The sequence below is a fragment of the Marmota flaviventris genome, chromosome 3 (genome assembly GCF_047511675.1).
Source record: "Marmota flaviventris isolate mMarFla1 chromosome 3, mMarFla1.hap1, whole genome shotgun sequence".
Lineage (NCBI taxonomy): Eukaryota > Metazoa > Chordata > Mammalia > Rodentia > Sciuridae > Marmota > Marmota flaviventris.
Genome location: NC_092500.1, coordinates 123,494,930 through 123,516,629, shown reverse-complemented (window position 1 = coordinate 123,516,629; position 21,700 = coordinate 123,494,930). Strand labels below are relative to the sequence as shown.

The 21,700-nt window shown below is 45.1% G+C and overlaps 1 protein-coding gene and 1 long non-coding RNA gene across 3 annotated transcripts in view; one reads left to right on the top strand and one right to left on the bottom strand.

The window, feature by feature from the left end:
• Positions 1-19,489, bottom strand: part of Ntf3 (neurotrophin 3) — a 59,911-nt gene extending 40,422 nt beyond the window's left edge. Inside the window, exon 1 of the mRNA XM_027951213.2 lies at positions 19,410-19,489. Coding sequence (XP_027807014.1) covers positions 19,410-19,427 — 18 coding nt within the window. The 5' untranslated portion in view covers positions 19,428-19,489. The remainder of the gene's footprint in view (positions 1-19,409) is intronic.
• On the top strand, positions 1,284-19,871 carry LOC114104902 (uncharacterized). Of its 2 annotated transcripts, none has more exons than XR_003584906.2 (4): positions 1,284-1,353; positions 3,456-3,527; positions 13,668-13,757; positions 19,451-19,871. It is a non-coding gene; the product is annotated as an uncharacterized lncRNA (long non-coding RNA). The 2 variants fall into 2 exon arrangements; XR_003584907.2 differs by having other exon boundaries at positions 1,305-1,353; positions 3,476-3,527.
• Positions 19,872-21,700: the final 1,829 nt, after the last annotated feature.

Here is a 21,700-nt window from a genome sequence, read left to right as displayed (position 1 = left end):
TGAGAGAAGCCATGAGGAGGTGCAATTGACCCTTCACCTCCCAAAGCACAGTGTCCTAGGAGGGAAGGGGGAAGTGACCCAGAGATGCAGGTTCTGCCTATGTTCTGCATAAACTCTCTTTCTTCTGCGCAAATGGGTCAGGCTCCAGACACTCCACACTTCTTTGTACCTCTGTGCCTCTGCTTGTGCTGTCCTCACCCCCTGCAATTTTCTTACTTGATTCTGGGGTCTCATCAATCAATCATCCATCAGAAGTCTTTGGAACTTTACCTGCCATCTATGTGTACCATTCCCATGGCCCTGGTCATTGCTATCTTGAGTGTTATTTAGTTGGACATGTCCATTTTTCCTACACGCACTGTCCTAAGTTTTTGGAGGTGAGGAACTGTGCATTTTCATACTCTTCACTAGCACAGAACACAATACCTCACTATATCAGGCAATAAGAAGCTAGTCACTGAATGATTTGCATTTTATGAACCAGAGTTTATGCCCATTAGGTCAGTGGGAAGAGTTCATTTTTCATATTAGATAAATGAAGCATACTTAACATTCTGACATTTCTCTCTCTCTTATGCTTACTTTCTTACTTTCCATGCCTGAAGACCTTGTGTGCCATCAATTCAGAATTGGAAAGTAAGCTCTTTCTAGAGGGCCTCAGGAGCCAGACAAGAACAACACTCTATCCTTTAGGGAGACTTTGATTATTCCCTCTTCTATGACATCTTTCTTTCTCCCACCCTCTACCTTTCATCCATCAGCAAGTCCTTCCAGCCCTACTTCCAAACAGATCCTAAATCGTCTGGCCTCTTAACCCTCTTAACCCCTCCCTTGCTCTCACCCAAGTCCAGGCCACCAATTACTCTGACCCATTGTACTGGCATCTGATTTGACTGACTCCCTGTTCCACAGCCCATCTCTGACAATGTGTTAGGATGACCTTCTAAAAATATTAATCAGGTGATATTATACTCTGCCCCCCAAATCAAAAATCTCCCATCACAATTCAGAGGAGAAACAAACAAAACAAAGCAAACAAACAAACTCTGGCTTCCTATCATACATCTCAGTTCATCACACAAATATACTCTGAGTATGGTCATTAAGGCCCTGCATCATCTGGCCTGCTGGCCTCTCTCCCTATCTGTCTCAGCCATACAAGCCTTCTGGCTGTGTCCCAACCATACCCATCTAAAACACTCTTTCCTGCTGTCTGTCATATCACTTGGTTTTATTTTCCACCATGTCACTAATTCCCATAGAAATTTTTAAAATAACCTTTCCATTTATATGCCTGGTTGCTTGTGTTTATGGATGGCCTTCACCAGAATGTAAGCTCTGTGAGGGGACGGGGTAGGTGAATCTTTCTTGTTTGCTACTATATCTAGTGTACCTAGAAAAATGTCTAGCATGCAGCAGGAGCTTACTAAATATTTCTGAATAGAAGGAAGAATCTTTCTGGGTACTGAGGTAAGGATTACCTAGTAGGGGAGCTCTGGCTAATGTCAATATCAATGCCAAAAGAAAATCTTAGGGGGCTGGGGTTGTGGCTCAGTGGTGGAGCGCTTGCCTCACATGTGTGGGGCACTGGGTTCGATCCTCAGCACCACATAAAAACAAGTAAATAAAATAAAGGTATGTGTCCAGCTACAACTAACAAAATATTTAAAAAAAAAAAAAAAAAAGAAAACCTTAGAAATCGAAAATTCAAAGCCAAGACTTTAGAGTCCCGATTGGGATTTATTCTACCCCTTTCTAAAGCTATCTAGCTAAAATTTCCCAGGGGTAAAATAACGATTTCAAAAACAACCACAAACTTTTCCTCAAAGATAAAATCAACAAATATAGATCAATCAGTACTGAAAAGCGTCTTGCCAAATTCTGAGAACTCTTGGGGCAGTTGAAGCTTTGCTTGGTTGGGGTCTAGTCCAGTGTGACCAAGATGGCTTGAATGCTGTGTTAGGTCTTGATGGATATAAAGGTGACTAGAACATGGCCTTACAGAGAGTGTACAGATTCGTAGAGAGACACAGGAGCATGCCTACTGTAGCAAGTGAAGAACTACAGGTTAAGTGTTGGACTTTGGGGAAGGTTTCCTGGTGAACCACGGCACCTATCCTAGTTAAGGCAGGCAGCCACAGGATCCTAAGCACCGGAACAACATGCACAAAAGCAAGGTCTCCGGCTGGCAGGAAACTCCAGCATAAAGTGTGTATAAAGTGGGTTATGTTCAATGATCTTGGGACTGTACTTTGCAGGTGGTGAAGAGTCTCCTACTGCATCTTATTTCTTTGAATATGAGATTTTCCCATATTACTGGGTAGATTCACACTTTTCTTCCATAAGCAACAAAATTGTTCACCAACAAAAGTCCCAGTGAATGCAGGAAACAAAGAGAAGGGAAAGGCAAGAATACAGCTTGAGGCCTTTAGGAGTTAACTAAACAGTTCATCTAATAATTAGATAAAGGTTCTAATAAGGAGAATCTCAAAAGTGAGAATGTGTGTTTCTTGCAGAAAGGCATGTGGTTTAAAAGCAGGACATATGGAACCTGGGCAGACAAATCTACTCCTGAATGGAGAAGAGGTAGTTTTGCATTAAGGACAGTATCCAAGGTTTGGAGTTAGAGAGCTCCAGCTTCTGATCACGTGGTATAATTTCTCTTGAGTCTCATTGTCCCATCAGTAAAGAGGGGGGGATCATATCTATCATGTAGAGTTGCTATGGAAACTTAAGACACCTTGCACACCACAATATCCAGGCTCAGGACCCTCTATGTAAATAAATAAGCTAACAAATCCTCAACAAATTTTTAAAAACTTACCACATTAAAAACCAACATACTGGATCAAAAACTGGTTATCTAATTATCTAGGATTTAAGGCTCTGAATCTTACTGTTGGGATATCCCTAAGGCCTTCATTGTTTAATCTTGTATTTGGCTTGGAAAGTGCAGGGAATTAAAAGGAAAAAAAGTCCATAGCAACTGGGATTTGCAGGTATATACTGTTTGGACTTCTCTTAGGAGCTTCCTAGAGAAAAGCCTAAGCATTTGGATAAAGAAGGTACACATGTGGAGTGGCTGGCTTTCACCTGAAAGGCACGTTCTACACTCAAGTGCTATCACTCCACCTGAGAGGCAGCTAAGAGGGACCCACCCTACCAAAACCTCATAGACAACTACATCTTCCTAAACTACTATGTAAAATTCATGTCACACTTGTCTGTTCAGAGTCCCACCCTTGGATTTTCTAAGATGTAATTGTATCTTTAATTTTTCCCTAGTAAATTAATAATATTCAAACAATAATCTTGGGACAGTAATGGCTAACATTCTTTGAACCTTGACCATGTTCCAGACTCAAGAAAATCACCTCCTCTATCTTGTTCAGGACTCTCAACAATGTAATGGGAAAGGTCAGAGCACTATTCCTCACCACACTTTATACTTACAGAAACTGCCTGAATCTTACAGATGTTGCCCAGGTCCGACAGCTAAGAAGAGGTGAAGATAGCGCTTAAATCAGGTTGGTGCTACGGAACCTCTATTTTAAATTACAACAGTGTACAGCTAAGGAAAGTTTTCTCTCTCTAAAGCCAGACTATGGGGCAGGCAGTTTGCTAAAGGGTCTAGCTCTCTTAGTTTTCATTTGATAGGAACATTTTTAAGAACTTAGAAGAGATTCCTGTTTCAAGATGGCAGCCTGAGATCCCACTGCAAGTTTTCCCCTGGACTACATCTGTGTGTGCAATAGAAAATACATCAAATTCATAACCTCCAAGGCTTAAAAACAAAAAGCAGAACTTTCATTTGCCAAGAACTATTGAGGCATCCCTAAAAGAAGGTAAATATTAAGGAAGCCACAGACTGAAGGCCAAGCACAGAAGCTACCTTTATGATATGTAGGAATGTGTCACAGAAAATCAGCTGACAATCAGAATAATCAGGACCTATCCTAGAAAATCCAGCATTTATGAAAAGAAAGAGCAAACTTTATCAAACCAAAACCCTCAAAACCCAAGGAAGCCATTCAAGGAGCCATCAGAAAGGAATATGGATATTGAATCATCTCAAAGACATAAAACACTGTACCCACAAAAATGAGAATAAGGATGCTTCAAGGAGATTTTCATAATAAGAAAATAAAAAAGGAGGAGCCATCAAAGCAGGGGAGGTCAGCTATTAGATCTGCCACCAGATCCACTATGATGCGACAGGGAAGATCTGTTTTGCAGATGCAGATGTAACTGCGTTCAGGGAGTGCCAGCACAGCTGGAAACAACCGGGGGACCTACTCTGCAGATGTAGTGGACAACCCACGCTAAAACAAACTCAGATTTCCTGGACAGCATGTTTCCTGCCCAGCACACACCCATCTTAACATTCTGGCCCATGAACAGCCCCTTACAAATGGAGGCTCCATGAATCTTATATCCTGGATGACATCATGAGAAAGACACAGAGTAATACACTGCTGTTCTTTCAGTCACAGCTGTAAGTTTTCTTCCCATTTTTTATGGTGCCACCTGAAATTTCCCCCAATATTCTCAATGTTTCAGGAGCATTTAGATCCTGTGGTACCTTTTCAGGGAACATTTTCCAAGCCTGACTGAGAAGCAGAGCAGTGTACTATTTGAATAAGAAAGTACAAGGTTAAACCATAACATATATTTGTAACTTAAAATTTGCAAAGCACTTCCCTATGCAAGATCTCATCTGAACCCCCACATTAATTGTGTTAAATAGGTAGGGTTTATTTTCCTATTTTACAAAACAGCAAATAGAGCCTCCCAGAGGTTGTGACTATCAGTGATGGATGAACAGAAGTGGAACAGAATCTGAGCTTCCTTGATCAAGTATTATTCCTCCATATAGTTCACTGTAATTAGGTTTTGATTCCTTCACCATTAGCTCTAAATTACTTCACAAAGTCTTATGGAGTATGTCTGGAGAAGAACCACTCTTAACTCCTTTTAGAGTAATTGTATCTAATTGTATCTAACATTTCTCAACACTATAGTCAACTTTTATTCAATCCATGGTCCCTTGTCAACATGTCCTACATTAAAATCCAGAAGACAAAATAAGTCATCAAGAGTCCAGCATGAATGCTTCTGCTGACCTCCTACTTCCTGGAAACATTACTGTCCCTTGCTTACAAAAAATAAAAGCCATTGCTGAAGGTGATTGTTGTATGTTTGAGGAGGGAAAGAAGGCAGCAGATACAAAATAGCCAAAAATAACTTTGGTTCCATCTACATGATATACACAAGAGAAAACTTTGGCAGAAGTTGTCTCTGTTGGCGATAAGCAATTCACCCAGTAGTCTCTTATGCTTCCCCATTCCTCTGCTCACCTGAGATCATGGATGTACCGCAATTCAGCCTTCTCCCTTTAATTTGTCATCCAGTCTTCACAGCTGGCTAGCATGGCTCATGATAGTTCCTATACTACATTTATGCCACTGTACAGTCCAGAGAATCCCAATTCAAAAACTCTTGCAGAAGCACACACTTAATGATTCAACCTAGACTTCTGGCCCCTACATGGCCTGATAGCATCCACAGTAATATCTTTTTAAAGAGCTGCTAACAAGGAACCCAGGGTTGGAAATGATTCCATATGGTCCATTCTACAAGTCAAGAGTATGTGGCTGGAATAGCTTGTTTCAGGTCTTGATCTGAGCCTCTTTCCCCGTACCACTACTGTCCAGTCCTCCCAGGGCCCTGGGAAATGCAAGGATAATAAGAACAACTAATTTCTCAACGTGGAGGCCTTTTGGTTAAAATATATGTTCAAGTGGGCCTTTTGGAAGGACCACCCTAAAACTGAACCGTAGCGCTGGATCCCATGGAATAAGGAGAGGACACAGGTGCTTTCTTTCCCATTGAACCATGATTGCCAGAAAGCAGCAGCCTTCATCCATAGCTAACCCAAGAGAAGGTTGTTTGATGGGTATGTAAATTCTCAAGGACAACCGACGTTCACAAGCTGATCATTCAGAGGTCACAAGCCATTTTGTATTAGGTATGCATTTATGCAAACTGTGTACTCCAGCCAGGTATGTTACCTGCCTCTGTGGGCTATCAAGAGAATTATTGAGATGACACACATAAAAAAAAACCTACTCATCATTAATGACCTATGGAAAATGGTCTACTCTCCTGTCCCCTCAACCTCACCATTCACCTCCAATATCCCGAATAGAAGGAGAATGGTAAGCACTTCAGAATCTGCTGAGAACCTGTCTTCTGGGTCTCTAATTTCAGAGGCAGTGATGGATGGGTAGCAATAGAAAGGCTCAGACCAAATGAGCTGAATATCTTTAACTGGATGAGGGATTTTCATAGTACACCAAGGGTAGGATGGGACAGATACCAAGAGTCAGGGAGTGGGGCAGAGTAAGTTATAGTACTGTAAGCTAGTGGTTTTCAACCTGTGCTGCACAGTGGAATCACCTGATGAACTTTAAAAACTACAGATGTCTCTCTCCCAAATATGGACATTCAAATTTAATTGGCCTGAAAAATATCTTGAGCAACCACACCACAGTCAGCCAGAGTTTAAAAATCTCAAAGTGCAAGGTGAGGATGGTTAAGTCAGAACAAAGACCTTTGAGAAAACACCAGGCTTTTGAGATGCACCTTGCGCTCCACTGGGCTTTATCAAGAACAGCTTTTTTCCACCTCCCAGATTGCTGGATGGCATGCACACTGTCACACACACTCCCTCTCCTTTTATATACACTAAACAGTGTGACCTTGCAAGAAATTGTTCATATAGATCTATTGCTGGCAAAAGAGGTAGTATAGATTTGGTAATTTTTAGGAGACTTTGACACTACTACTACTACTACTACTACTACTACTACTATTATTGTACACATATAGAGAGTGAGAGAGACTTTAACATAGGAGTAGTCTATGGGTGGAGCTGAAATCCAGGAACCTGGGAGCCCTTCAGATGCTTCAAAAACTTCTGTGTCTGTCCATATTCCTTTATGAGCCTAGGGAAATAAAAATGCTCCCAGTGCACAAAACCTCCTCTGGAGCAAGTCACTGAGATGGTTTCAAATTTTCTGGGGTGTAACTCAAAAACCTTCTTCTTTATGATCCTGAATGAAATCAAAGTAGAATAAAAATGCACAGAAGGAAAATGGTTGGAAGATTCCCCCCACTGCCAACCACTCTCAGCTCTCAATGCTAAGAGTCACTATCTAAATCCCTGGTTTTCCCAAAGACAGAACCACCCTAATTAATATATTCTGTTTATTCTCTGAAGTTGGCAAAACGTCCTCTAGACCCAGCACTGGTCAGAGCAATGAGAGATCAATCAGGGGTACTGCTCACACTCTGCATTCTATCCAGTTGTATACTCATTCATTCATTCTTCTGTCCATCTCACCATTAGTCATTTGTCCTTTCACTGACTAGCTATTTGTTAAGAGCCATTTTCCATACTGCATGCTTTTAAGCTCACAGGTGTGACTGTGTCCCTTCCTTGCTGTCTTCCCCAACTCCCTTAGCCACTGGGGTAAGGAGGAAGCTCCTGAAGGCACATGGACCCATGCTGTTCTGACTGGGCAACATCTATCTGGACTTCCTGCTGCTGGCTCAGCCCTGCTGCTTCTTACGTGGGGCCTCTTCCCATGAGGCTTCCTCTACCTGGAATTCTCACTTCCCCATCTTTTCAACTTCCACCAAAGATCATAAATGAAATTACAGACCATCAGAAAATTTTCCAGTCATTTCCTGGGTTGTTGGCTCCATGTGTATTACTAGAAACTGATCATCTCCCTCCACCTCTGTTGATCTGGGAAAATTTCCTTTTGTCTCTGTCACAGCTCCTGTGACTCTTCCCCAAGTCACAGAGATCATCATACCACAAGAAGGTGTATGATGGATACCTGGAATCCTTCTTCAACCCTCTTGCATTTTTTCCCCCTTTTAGACAAAAAATCAGACCCTCTGACCATTCCTCTGTCAAACAGTCCCCTGATAACTCGGAGGCTTTCTGCACACAGATGGAAACTTTATACAGTAGTCCCTAAAGACTATATAAACACCAAAGGCAGAAGAACTAGGAAGATGTTTCCCAATTCAAACAAGAACCAAAAAGGAAAAGAAAATATCAGAGGATTATAGTAATGAGCAGAGGTCTCTCAACTAGTAATCCAACCAAAATTCGACTTGATTTCCTAGACTTGCTAACACACCACAGTGTTCCCCCCTCACTCACACACTTGCGCGCACACCCACACGCACACATGAACACACACACATGTGCACATGTGTACATGGGCATACACACATTGAGTACATCAAAGGCAAGAACATTAAAAAATAAACACCCTATAAATTTCCTTGTAGTAATTTAAATGCTGAGACATGAAAAGAGAGAAAGCACTGTTTAAAATCTCTTTGCAGTGAAAGAAAGTCTCAGATACTCAAAAAAGAAAAAACAGCAATGGCAGTATAATTTCTAACATGAAGGAATATTCAACTTGAGCTATAACCAAGGCCAGGACACTAATGGGACTTATTTTAGGGGAGCTGTCTTTGACCCCCATCACCATGAAGATGTACTGTTAGAAGGAAAGTCTAGAAAGGATATGGAGAAAGGAACACACAAGTACTGCATGAAATGTTTCACCCTTTCATATTTGAACAACTCCTGAAATTCCCCTGGGGAGTCCTCTCTCTCCCACTGCATGCAGGGTGGTCATCCTAGGGTCTGTACATCTAGGGGTCCTCCCTGTATGGGATCTAAAAGGCTCTCCTGCTCCCTGACAAACTGGAAACCAGGAAGCACCTCCAACTGCATGAATAGGATGCAAGGTCAGGGATGGGAGGGCCCTAGAGGTCAAGAACAACCCCATTATGGAGAGGAGGAACACCAGGCCTCCAGACCCCAGGCCCTCTAGGTCCCCCTACTCCCTCCCAGTGCAGAACCTGTTGCAGGATATCACAGAGCTTTCAGAAGCCTCTTCCCAAACACTGAGGTTACTAAATGCAGACCTAGGTCAGGCTGCCCACACTTGTCTTTCCCAGTCGCTCCAGCCTACAAGACCTTTCTCCAAACTCCCAAAGCCACTGTGGTCCCTGTCACTCATCTGCACTGGTTAACAGTATACTATTATGCAGTTGCTACATCCAACTGTCTCTGTCTCCTTACTCCCAAAGAGACTGCAAAGCCACTCAAGGTAGGGTCTTGCCTTTCACCTCTTAGTATTCTAGATCACATGGTTCCTAACATGGTGAGGACTCAGGAGAGGTCCAGGGGTCCCTTTGAAATAAAACTTTTGTTAAGCAGATAAGAAAACCATCTAACAGATATGGTATGCTTTTTAAAGTCTCCCTTCTAAATTATAATGAAACTACTAAATAAGGACCTAATGTCTATTTCTCTGTGGTGTCTGGATGTGAAAACAGGATGTGAAAAAAAAATGGTAAGGAACTCCCTGAGCAGGAGGGACTCAGAGGACAGAAGTGGACAGTAGATGGCAGTCTGTCCCTGTGTCAGAAGTGGTCACAGAGATCATACACTCTGCAGGGAGGCAGGAGGGAACAGCAGTGCCAGGAGGTGGACTCACCCTCCCCCACCTGTGCTGACTGCAATCATGAGCAAAGACATTTCTGAAAAGTGCCCCATCAGCTGGTTCCCCTACACATCCTCCAAGGCCCAGCATCTGTCCCCCATACCACACATCTGTCCCCAAACTTTCCCTAAGTGGAATCAAGGGCTTACAGTACAATGGGCTCTGAGCATCCATTACCCTAACCCTGGGATGGCCCTGGAAATCCAAGAACACTAAAGCCACCAGCATGGGGCTCACCTTTTCCCCATGACCTATCTGTCTACCAGCTTAGACCTTGAGGCCAGCATCTCATTCATCTTTGCATCTTCTCCAATGTCTAGCTCAGGGCCACCAAAAGGACACTTGCTAAATCATCTTTACACATGTTTTAAACTGTTTTCTGAGTATCCAAAGAGGGATTACTCTAATTCATGTGCAATGACACCAGATTCCTCCCATGACCAAGAGTTCAAATTTGCAAAATTAGGCAGGCTAAGACATGGGGGAGAGAGGGCTCAAAAAAGAGTAAGAACATGCTTTTCCTGAGAGCAGGCAGTGAACATTCAGGACCTCAGCCTTGGAACAGACAAAAAGAGAGACACAAGAGAAAACAGCTCTGATCCTTTGGCAGGGTGCACTCCTCTCTGAGCCCTATCTCTAGGGACTGTCCTATTACTGCTGCACAATAGGAACTCACTGGCCATTCCTATATTCATTCACCCAACACATTTCTGTGGCAGACACTAGCCCAAGTGTTGGGGGACAAAAAGATGAAAAGAACAGATCTCTTTCTTTGCAGAGCTCATATTCTACTGAGAAGATAGGAATGCAAATAAAATAGGGATGCTAAGTGGTATAACACAGGGAGGCTGGGAAGGGAGCCCTCAGTTCTCTGAGGGAGTGCAGGGGGGCTTCCCAGGGAAAGTAATGGTTAAGCAAAGATTTAAAAAGATGATTCTAATATCACTGCTGAAGGCAGAGGGATAAGCATTCCAAACAAAGCATATACAACATATCCTCCAATGCCATCTTAAATTCAAGAATAGGTACCTATTTTGACCACTCCCATCATTTTGCAATCAGGACATTTCTCTCTACGTGTAAGTTATTTGAGCCTTCTCCATCTTATCTATCCAGATTTTTCTACAAGGCTTTGATTCTCATAATTTAATGAGAAGGCAAGAAAGACTTCAGCAATCATCTAAGGCAGTAACTCAATGTTCTTATTTAATGGAGAGGAAAGTGGGAGGTGGTGTGTGCCTCAGGGATGTCCCCCAACTGTCGTCAGTTTCTGGTAGAGTTAGAAGTGGAATCTGGTCTCCTTGCTCATAGTTTGGGATCTTTCTGATCTAGCTTATGAATTCAGCTTCCCATAATTTTATCCCACATAAACTTCTCCCCATGCTCCCAGCTCCCCATCCAAGATCCGCCACAAACCTGGCAAGCTTGTTTCTTCAGCACTTTATAAACATGCACTCATCCATATGTTCAATAACTTATCTGGCATCACATAACTTCATTTCCTCCTCTACTCTCTTCACATTTCTGTACACAAATCCTCCAGGCCAGCAGGAATACCTGGAAATCCCAGGGATGGGGCATGGAGGTGGAGGGAGCAGCATAAGGACTTCTGGATGGTCACAATGGGCAGAGTCCTTTTGACCAGTTAGTGAATCCAACTCTTTTGGATGGAGGCCCATGGAAGGAAAGTGATCCTCTCAGAGTCACACAGCTACTCTGAGTCCTCTGTAGTGGGGAATGTGATGAAGCAAATCATCTGGGTGTCAAGTGGCCTGGGCATCTTCCCACCCATGGGACACACGTGTTGTGAAATCAGGTGCATTTCAGAGCTGTGTCTTCCTCTTGAATTCTGTGTAAGGACCTTGTGAAGCATCAGGAGCAGGTCCGTGAGGCACAGAATGGAACTGATCCCAGATGGAGAACTTCAAACATAGTCCCCAAGGGAACACTTGGAGCCAGAGGGGGAGAATATTTTTAAATACTGGGGGCTTAAAACTAGCAGAGAGGGAGGTGTGGGAAATGGCCAGAATGTGGCTATCATTTAACACAAACAAACAAACAAAAACCAAGGTTTTAAGTCAAAGGGAAGAAGAAAAGTGTCACCCTAGATGTCAAATTTTTAAACAAAGTAAAATTTTTTTGATCATCTACAATCTAAAAATCTAATAATTGTTAAATTAGTGTTGCATAGTTATTTGCCCAATGCAAATATGTTAAGCAGAAGAACACAATCATCTCTCATTACTTGTCTTGATGTATGTGGTAGTGTTAGTAGGGATATTAGTCCAGGAATAAATAACAAGAACTTCAGTCATTCTCACTGAAGAAAGCAATGCCCACCCCAAGAACCCCTTTGGTTTCCCTACTTCTGGTACTACCTAGAAAGTAGCATGCAGAGCAAACACCAGGGCTGGAGGATTCTACAGCTGCTCTGATCTGCATCAAACATAACCTAGGAACCTCAGTCCTTTGCAGCAATCCCTGTCCTGAAACCACCCAGTTAGAAGTCAACTTAACTTTGGCCCCAGTCTAAATGGTGTGTGTTCCCTAGCCTATCAAGGAAACCATTTTCTGAATTCTCTCTCTCTCCATTCACATTCTCTTGTATTTAGATCCTATGCGATCTTCATCCCAGGGCTCAAGAATGCTAGGACCTACCACCTCTTGTGGGCGTGTGGATCAAAACCAGATGTTCAGCTCCCATCTTATAGAGTTTACAAGGAGGCAATTGTGGCTTAAATCAATACCCACATTCTGGAAGGGCAAATCCCTTGTCAACAGAAGGGGAAGTAAAGGGGCCTGGGGGGGGGGGGGGGGCTGATGGAAGCTAAGACAGATCTGACACATGCTTGCCAGCAGGTGGCTAGAAAACCTAAACATTTGTCTTGCACATGAAAAAGAACCTTTGGTGGAGCAGGTTACTCTGTGGGGTGACAACCTTTGCAGAAGGCTATCGAAGCAGTTCCCATCTGGATGACATCACAGAATATAGAAAGCAGAACCAGCTGGCAGATTTCAGGAGAGAAAGACAGCATATGGATATTTAGTTGTGAGACTATGGATATATCACTTAACCTCACATCACTTCAGTATGCCCACCTGTAAATGGGATTATTTGAAAGGCATTGAGATAATGCCATATAATATTTATAATAATGCCTGGTATCCAGTAAGTACTCAAATATTCACTATCGTCATCATTACCATAATCATCAATCATCTAAAAGGTGGATGCTTATCTTAGAAACACTGACACCGAAAGATATTTGAGCAGAAGCTGAATCATTAACACCTGGTGTACCAGAAAGCCAAAAACCTAACCCCTTCCAGCCCTGCACACAGCATACTGTGCAGGCTAAGCCAATGTCTTGAATGATCTTGGCCAAAACAAAACACTCAATGTCCTTTATGCCTTTGAGTTAGCCATTCCACAAAGATAATAAACAGGAGCTCAATAGGTGTATGCCAAGGCATGCTCCAATTGAGGCCTATGAGCACTGAGGAAGGGGATACAGTAGAATCTTAGGTGGTGGAGCTGGAATGCGATTCTGAGATCCTTTCACTTTTGGGTAGGGAAATCCCAGCCTGGAGAGATGTCTAATTAGTGACAGAACTTAGTCCCCAGCCTGGTGCTTCACCTCCAAATCTGTAAGCCCCCTGCTGCTTAAGATCACCTGTCCTGGAGTTTTCTGAGATCACTTATGGGATGTGACTCCAGTATCTCCAATCTTAGCATGCTCAATCAAGATCTTTACTTCTTTCCAAAATCCCTGAGTGAACAAATTTATATGATTTGGGGATCGGCAAATGTCTTCTCTGGAGATGTTGCTAGATAATGAGCAATCACAACAGACCACACCAAATTTCACTTCAAAATCTAATCTCCAGCTAAACCATAGTCATAGTCAGAGGTTTGTCCTCTGAGGATTCCCAGAGTCCTGGCCAGACCTCAGTGATCCCCAATATTATGAAAAAGACCAGGGCACAGAACAGGGTATAAACATCAAATGCATCCTGAACATGTGGGGGAGGGGCAGGAGTAATCTTTAATCCCTTGGTATTTTTTAGGTAAAATGAAAGGCTGCTTCATGGAAAAACATCAATGACAACAAAAAACGAAGCTCTGGGCCATCTACATGTGCTCCCACAGGTTCAGAAGTGAGTACTTTAAAAGTTTTTTTTTTTTTTTTCTTCCTGTCCAGACTTGATCTTAACATAAAACTGTCCAGGCAAGGAGGAGGTAGTATTGACACTGGCCTCATCTTTAAAAGCTCAAAATCCCCATATACAAATGATTTCAAAAAAGCTGCTCCCAAATTTTTCATGAGGTGGCTGACCTGCAAGAAGCAATACAACAATCCAGTATGAGCCAGATGCCCTACCTGTCACCCATAACATAAGTTCTGCAAACACCTCATGCCCACCCAGGACAACTCCTGGGCTCATGTGTCCCTCAGCGTGTGTGTACACACAAACACACAGGGTCTCTCCTTTCTCTGTACATGCCGGTCCGTGCACAAAGTACACACACAGAGCTTATCAACAGCACTACACAGGTCTTAAGCTTGTCTCCAGTAGAAGATTTGGTCCCTCTCCAACAAAGTCAATTTTAAATACTAAATCCCAAATCCTAGCAACGGTCATTAGTTCAATATCCCCATCGTCAGAAATGGTCTGCCTCATTAAAGAGTAAAACAGCAGCTGGCGAAGTCTGGAAGCAGGGTGGTGGGTTTTAGAGATTCTCTGTGTCAGGCGGAATCCCCTCCCTCCACTTCCAGCCAGCACATGGATTTACATCCCCTCCATTTGAGGTGGGAACCCTATAACTACTCAGGAAAAGGTCTGGGGAAGTCTGCAGCCGCTGCCGCCTGCTCAATTAGGCGTCCTGGATGGAGGGGAAGAGGAGAGGCCTGAACATCTGATACATCTGGGAGTAGAACTGCAGAGATGGGAAATGTTATGTAATTAAACTCTGCTGGCCTGTCCCGCTTGGGGAATGTGAGACCCATCAGCAGTGACCTCTTCCAATCAACTTAATTGGTCCAATCTCGCCAAGAAAAGCAACAGAATTGGTTTAGTGCCTCATGGAAATAGCTTAGCTCCTGACTATTTATGGCCACCGAACTCAAGGATGGGAGCCTTGACTCTGAGCCAGGAGTTGACAGCATGTGCTAACTTCTGGGAGGACTAGGAGGTTTCAGTGCCTCTGTGTCTCCATCTTTGTCTCCAGGGAAAGTGGCCGTACCCAACTTGCATGAGCATTTCACAAATCCAAAGGCCAGACCTGTGTCTTTCCAGGCAGCTCCTGCCTGCCAAGGACGGATAGTCTAAAGGAAAACAAACACTGATAGTAATACAGGGCGACTGGACTTTGCTTCTCTTTTATTCAAAGGATGGCTGTGCCAGGGACGATTACTATTTTCTCTGTTCTCAAAGTCACATTTGTTTTGTCATTGTGATCTGCCTAGCTGATGTTCAAAAACAAAACTAGGAAAATGTCTCTGAACTAGTAGGTGATTCCTTCTTTTGAGTAGACTGGAGACATTGCAACTTTCCATCAACTAAAAATCTAGGTTTGGCTGCCTCCAAGTTAGAAAATGAATAAACTAAGGCAGTCAAAGAAAGCTTTGTTTACACACTGGGTGAGTAACAGAGACGCAGTGGCCATCAGGACTACTGGCTTGCATTGTAAAAGGGAAGAGGCAAAGAATCCATTTTCACAATGACTTACAAAATGCCAGCACATGTGTCCAATTAGATTTCATCACTATACAGCTTTGTACAACAAAACACATGAAGTTTTGATGGGAGAAAAGGGGAGTGAACTGGCCTTCTCATGGAGTCATTATCAACATTGCTATTGGACAAAAAGAGAAATGGAGGGTCAGAGATATGAGAAAAGCTTTTCAAAGTTCCAAATTGGCAGAACTGGACTAAAATCACAGCATTCCTTCCCAGCAGAGAGTCTTCCAGTGCACCACACTGTCCTCTGAAATATCTGCCACTAGACCTTCTGACCAATGGTCAAGTCCTATAACATCTGTCTCCTACAGAGATGAATTTTCCTAAAAGATAAGATGGTACCTCAAAACAACACAGTTATAATTGCATGGAGTCAAAAAAATCTGATGAGTCAAATAAAGTTGCCCTCATATAATTAGAGCCTAAAAAAAATGAAGGACCTTATGATTTGGTCCAGAAAGGTGAATATGTGCCTCCTCTTTCCCTTCCCTGACCCAGTTACCTCACCAGTTATATCAATGTATGACCTCAACTGAGCTTCACCTTCCCCTCACTCTCCAAAACATACAGCTTCACTTTTATCGATACCTTTTTTCTTAAAATACATATCTGAGCATCTAAGACAATTTTCATTCTTCTCTATATACACAGAATTCCTGCAAAAAAAGTCACTGAATTCCTTTACAAGAACCAGAATATGTATCCCTCCATCCTTCTGATGATTTTTCTCCCAGTTCCTTTAGTCCTCAGCTTGCATGTTCTTGCAGGTGGACACACACACACACACACACACACACACACACACATGCTTTAAATTCAGCCCAGAAAACATCAAAGATGAACAAACACTCCCTGTCCGCATCTTTCCTGAGCACATTTCACTCTTCTCCAGCTCCAAGTACCAAGACCCATTCCTGCTCTGAAGGAGGCACCACACATTCAGAAACTCAAATCTTCAAATGGATCAGGACCTGCATTTCTGATTTAGAATCCAGCACCTTCCAATTCTCAGACACACTCCCCCTACAAGAAACACTGGCATCCACCAGTTCCCTCCCAACCCACAAAAGAATATATTATCCTTTATCTTTATGCCCCTTTTTACAAAGCCACACATATATTTCTAGCCAGCTTTTATTTGGTCCCCAAGATCCCCAAACATCTCTAGAAACTGAATTATGGACCTTGAAGAAATCTTGACAGGCACTGAGTTCTCTCCATTCCTGGAAAAACTCAGCAGCCAGTTGAACCCTGAGAAGGAATTTTTTCCAGGGCAGTTTGCCATGCCTCAGTACCCAGAAGTAGGCTGAACATCCAGTAGGCATCTCATTAATCTTAATTGATAATCAATATTAATTGGTGATAGTGAATGCCCCTATTAAAAGAAAGCTGTTATAGGACATTATACAACATGCAAACCTACTACTGTGCATGCAAAACATATTCCTCCACTCAGTCTACTCCTGTGTACACATCCCTTTCTGTTCCTCACCCTGAGCCAACACACAAACACGGTTCCCCTTAAATATAATCACTAATTCTAAGCCTTCTCCAATTCTCTTTGGAAGGCAGGCAGGAGAAAAAAAGCAAAGACCAAAGCAGTATCCTTCCCTTCAATGCCTCCTTTCAACATCAAGAGTGTCTGAGCCCATACTTTTCTAACCCCCACGTGTACAAATGCCATGGCAGCCAAATTCCACACCCCAGGCTCATAAAGTTCACACTCTACTCTCCTCAAATAACCCCCCCACATCCCTTTTGTAATCCTCAGGCGTCCATTCTTCCACACAAGTCCACCTTTCAAGCACCACACACAGCCACCCTCCCACACCACACCCACTCCATGTGTCTGTGCAGGCATGCACAAGCCATCTGTCCTCAGCACACTGCACCTCTCCTCCAGCTCTGACACTCTTTATAGGCACGGATTTCTCACTAGCTGCACCTATGTCCTCACAAGCTCCCATCTCCGGCTTTGCACACAGATGCCCATCCAACAGCCCCTGCCCCGACTGCACACCTCCAAGTCCTTGCAGAGTAGGATGGAGCACCACCCCATATATTTACTCTCACACAGAGAGACTCTGGGAAACCCAGAACCAACCTCTAAGTCAAGCTTCAACCTCACCAACACAAAATCTTACATGCTTTCCCTACAGCAAAGGCCCAAAGACTTTTCAATTCCCTCTCATACTATTTACAGGAGCCTACTTTTCTTTTCCTCTTCCCCCTGCTCCAAAGGCCATACCCAGGTCTGTGTGTTTGAGATCAAGTCAAAAGCAGTTGGATTTTTATCCCGAAATTCTACATCTCCACTTTCTTTGTGAAGCACGTCTGGGAAGAGCTGCAGACAGGAGTGGGGCAGGCTGTTAGCTGTAGAATTTCAAATGTGAAAACAGAACCACCGATTGAAAAGTTCCGTCTATGTTACAAGTGTCTCCCTTCCTGAGTGCTCTTACATACTTTCCTCGCTTGTTTTTTAGAGGGTGGGAGAGGGCATCTTTTTACTAAAAGAGCAGGTTCTCCATCAGACTCTGGGAGTAACACCCACTCCTTATATGTTCCCTCCCCTCCCCCACCAGGCCCCTGTCCCCACTTCTTCTCACACATAAACAAGTCCGCTGGCGCATAGTCTCCAGCTCCAAGCCGGCACTCGCTAGGGCTGCGCCCCTAGGAGCTGCTTCCACGCTGACTCTGAACCTGCCACCAGCTGCCAGAGGTCGAGGCCAAATGGTCTTTTGGGTGTTTTTCTCACCTGGAAACACACCCACGGCTCAATTCCCAAGAGAGGGACCCTTTCTAGCCTATTCTGTTCAGCATAGGGGTCTCAGTGCGGTGTATCTGAAGCGCAAGTGAGGAACGCAGCAAATTCCCGCAAAGCAGCAGCGCCTCCTGGACCAGCACCCACTCGCGCTCGAAAGCAACAAGCAGAGTCCCTATCCCCCTTCCAGCTCCTTGGCCACCCCAGCCCTTCTTTCCTGCACCTTCAGTTCTCAAGCGTGCCAAATTTCATTAGGAAAATCCATCCAATAGAGTTCTGGGGCAACGGGGCAGTTTGGTCTCTTGTAGGTTCTTGTAATTCCGACCTAGCTCCGCGGATCCCCAAGTCTCCCAGCTTTCACATCGGAGCGCTGGAGTTCCTAGAACTCGCTCGCTCCCGAGAAACTGCGAAGAGACGGACAGAGATGGCCGAGCCCTGATGCTCACCGCACCGTGGCGGGGTCCCAGATGTGCGGGCAGAGCGGGAACTCCAACATCTGCTCAAAGACCTAGGGTGGGAGCTGGCCAAGATGAGCCCAGGGCTCTTTTGGAGAAAAGGTTTCTGGGGACTCCAACGTAAATATGTGGCGCGGGGCGTGAGTCCCAACTCCACAAACTGGGAAGCGAAGGTCCAGGTTCTGAGCTTTGGGCCCCCCCGACCCCACCCCACGCCCTGGCCAGCACCGTGGCAGGGCCTGATGAAAATCCCGCTCGGTGGCTAACAGGGTGCAGGGCGCGTGCCGGGAGCTGCCGCGGCGGCGGCATTTTCGTCTCTTTCGGGCCAGGTCTGTCTGCTGCCCGCTTTTGTTATAGGATGTGCAGGGAGCTTTCTCCAAGGAGAATAGGGGTTGTAAGTGTTGGAGGTGGGGAGTCCTATTGAATCCCTTTCCTGCCCTTCCAGGGTCCCCATTTCCCCCTCGCCTCCACTCCCCATTTTTCAAGTCTGGTCCCTTAAACCTGATCACTTTCCCAGACTGAGGGCGGCTTCTTGGGCAGCCAAGGGATGAGAGGGAGGAGAAGGTGGGGAGGGGTGCTGTGTGCGTGTGCCTGTGCGTGTGCGTGTGTGTGTGTGCGTGTGTGTTTGTAGTGGGGTGGCTGTAGTTGCGCCTCGGCCTGGGCAGATTCCAGCGCAAACTTTCGGGGAGGCTCAAGCCAGAGAAAGTAAGTGCCTGCGGTAGGATGGGGGTGGGGATGGGTGCAGAGTTGGGGGCCCCCAGCATTGGCCCACTGGAAAATCCCCACACACGTGCCCCCCCCCCCACCCACTCCCGGACCTGCCCACCCAACGTGCCCGCCGCCTCCCCTTACCGTGGCAGAAGTAACCATGGCATCCGTATGACTATTTCCAGGGACGTCGACATGAAGAGAAAGATAGACGTGAGCTGGGTCATTCAAAGTCTCCCCCACCCGCCGCAGCCACTACCCAGCAGAGGGAAAATGAGAGAAGAAAGAAAGAAGAGGGGAAGAAAGTTGCGCCGGGCTCTCTCTCAGGGCGGTGCGCAGAGCTGCTCGGTAAGGAGAGGAGCCTTCAACTCTGAGTCCCGTGAACATAATCTGCGCGGTTATAACCAGCCAACCCGGCCAGATGGCTCCGCGCTCAGCGCCTTAACCCCTTACGCGCCGCGGAGTCCGCCCCCGCGTCCCGCTTGAAGTGCGCCTCCCAGGCCCGCGCCCCAGCGTCCTCCGATTTCTCTCCGGCTACCAGTGCGAGGACCATGTCATTTTTCCAAGCCCCTCTTAAAACAAAATAAAACAAAACGAACTTCCAAATTAGTAGTATTCTTCAATACCTACTACCCTTGATTTCTCTCTTAGCGATCCAGGAAAAAAAAAAAAAAAAACGAAACATTTGACTTATCACTATATTTTACATGTTAATACTTCAGCCTCTCTTGTTTGTTCTTTTTCTTTAATTTTTTTCTTGTCTATTTTTTAATTTAAGATTATCTTTACAAGGTTGAAGGGCCTTTCTTGCTCCTTTGCTCAGACGGGTCGGGTCTGAACCATAAACTCCTCCTCCAAACCTCAGACCCTTCCAACTCCAGATCTCTCCCCACCCCCTACCAAGCCCACCCGTCACTCCTCCCCCACCCAACCACACGAATATGCCCAAGAACAGTTGCTCCCCCGCAACTCGCCACTCCTGGAGACCAGCACCCAGGGCTCTGTGCAGGCAGTCAAGGGAGGTTAAGTTCGAGAGGTATGGGGGAGGGGGCCAGAGCGGCCAAGTGGGGGGCGGGTGTGTGTGTGTGTGTGTGTGTGTGTCCGCGCGCGCACGCGCGTGAGTGTGGAAGAAAGAGGGGGATGGATCGGAGCCTCCCATTTCACCCAGCCTCCAACTTGTAAGCCCCTTCTTTCCAAACTAGGATCTGGCCCTGTAGCTGAGCACCCGCCCAGCACCACCATTCTGCACGCGGGAACAGCGCGGGAAGCAGAAAAGGCAAGCAACAAACAAATCTCTTCCAGACTCCCCAAAAGTAGCAACGCTCACTTCCCCACCGGTAGATTCACTTGAGGAAAAATCGGAGGGAGGGGGCAACTTCTCTTATTTGTAGATAATTTTAGCTATTCATAGACCCCACTTGTTCGGGGCTTACTCTCTCTCAATTGGCCGAGTTAATTCATCTTGTGTTTGTCTGTTAGCTGTCCTAGAGAAATGGGAGAAAATATTTTACCTAGGGGCCAAGGAGAAATGGGGAGCCTGGAAGTAGGGTTTTGCTCTTTTGCCCCCTTCCTGAATTCTTGCGTGGGGGACCTCATCTCCAAACTCCCCACCACTTCCTCCCTTCCATCTCAGCCACTCCTCCCATCACCTCTTGCCAGGACCTTTGACTCATGAGCTATTGGGGGAGGGGAATTAGTATTATTTCTTCTGCCTTCTGTTGGAGGCGACTTATAAGCAATGCACTCTATATTTCAGCGAGTGTTCAGGTTCAAAAATTTCAAATTTCTCGTTATTGTTTGAGTTTGGTCAAACATCAAGAAACAACCGTAGGGCATCTATTAGTTGAGGCTGAGCCCAAAGTAGAGAGAAGCTGAGGGGTCGATTGGAGGGGAGACGGGAAAGGATGGAGAGTTGGGGAGCTACGTACTAAATAGATTGTACCTGCCTCATCATTATCCAGACTGATGGGGATTGCCACATCAAAATCAACCCGAAGAGGCCACCTAGGCCCAGGTGCTTCACCTCCCCTGCAATGCCTTGGAAGGAATGATAGGATCCTCCTTCAGTGTCTCTCCTGGTGCCAAAATACCTAGGTCTTCCTCCGGATCAGGAAAAAAGGTTTTTCCCTCCACCCCTCCATACAGCACCATGAAGGTTTGGGTTGTGTGTTCTGTGGGGCTCTGGTTTTCTGTCTTCCCTCTGGCCCACCTCCTTGTCCTCACCCACTTCCTGGTTTCGCACCCTTCTTGCTGCTGTGGTCAAAGGAGGGTTTCAGACCCCAGTTTCAGCTCCAGTGCTTGAATTCTAGGGGCTCTTTTCTCGATTCTGGACTGCAAGGAGAAAAAGAACTGCTTGGCTCCTGTTGCAGTGAGGAACGGGTTAAGTACATGTGAGGACTGATCCGCCAGCAGCTTGGTCACTGGCAGTTTGGAGG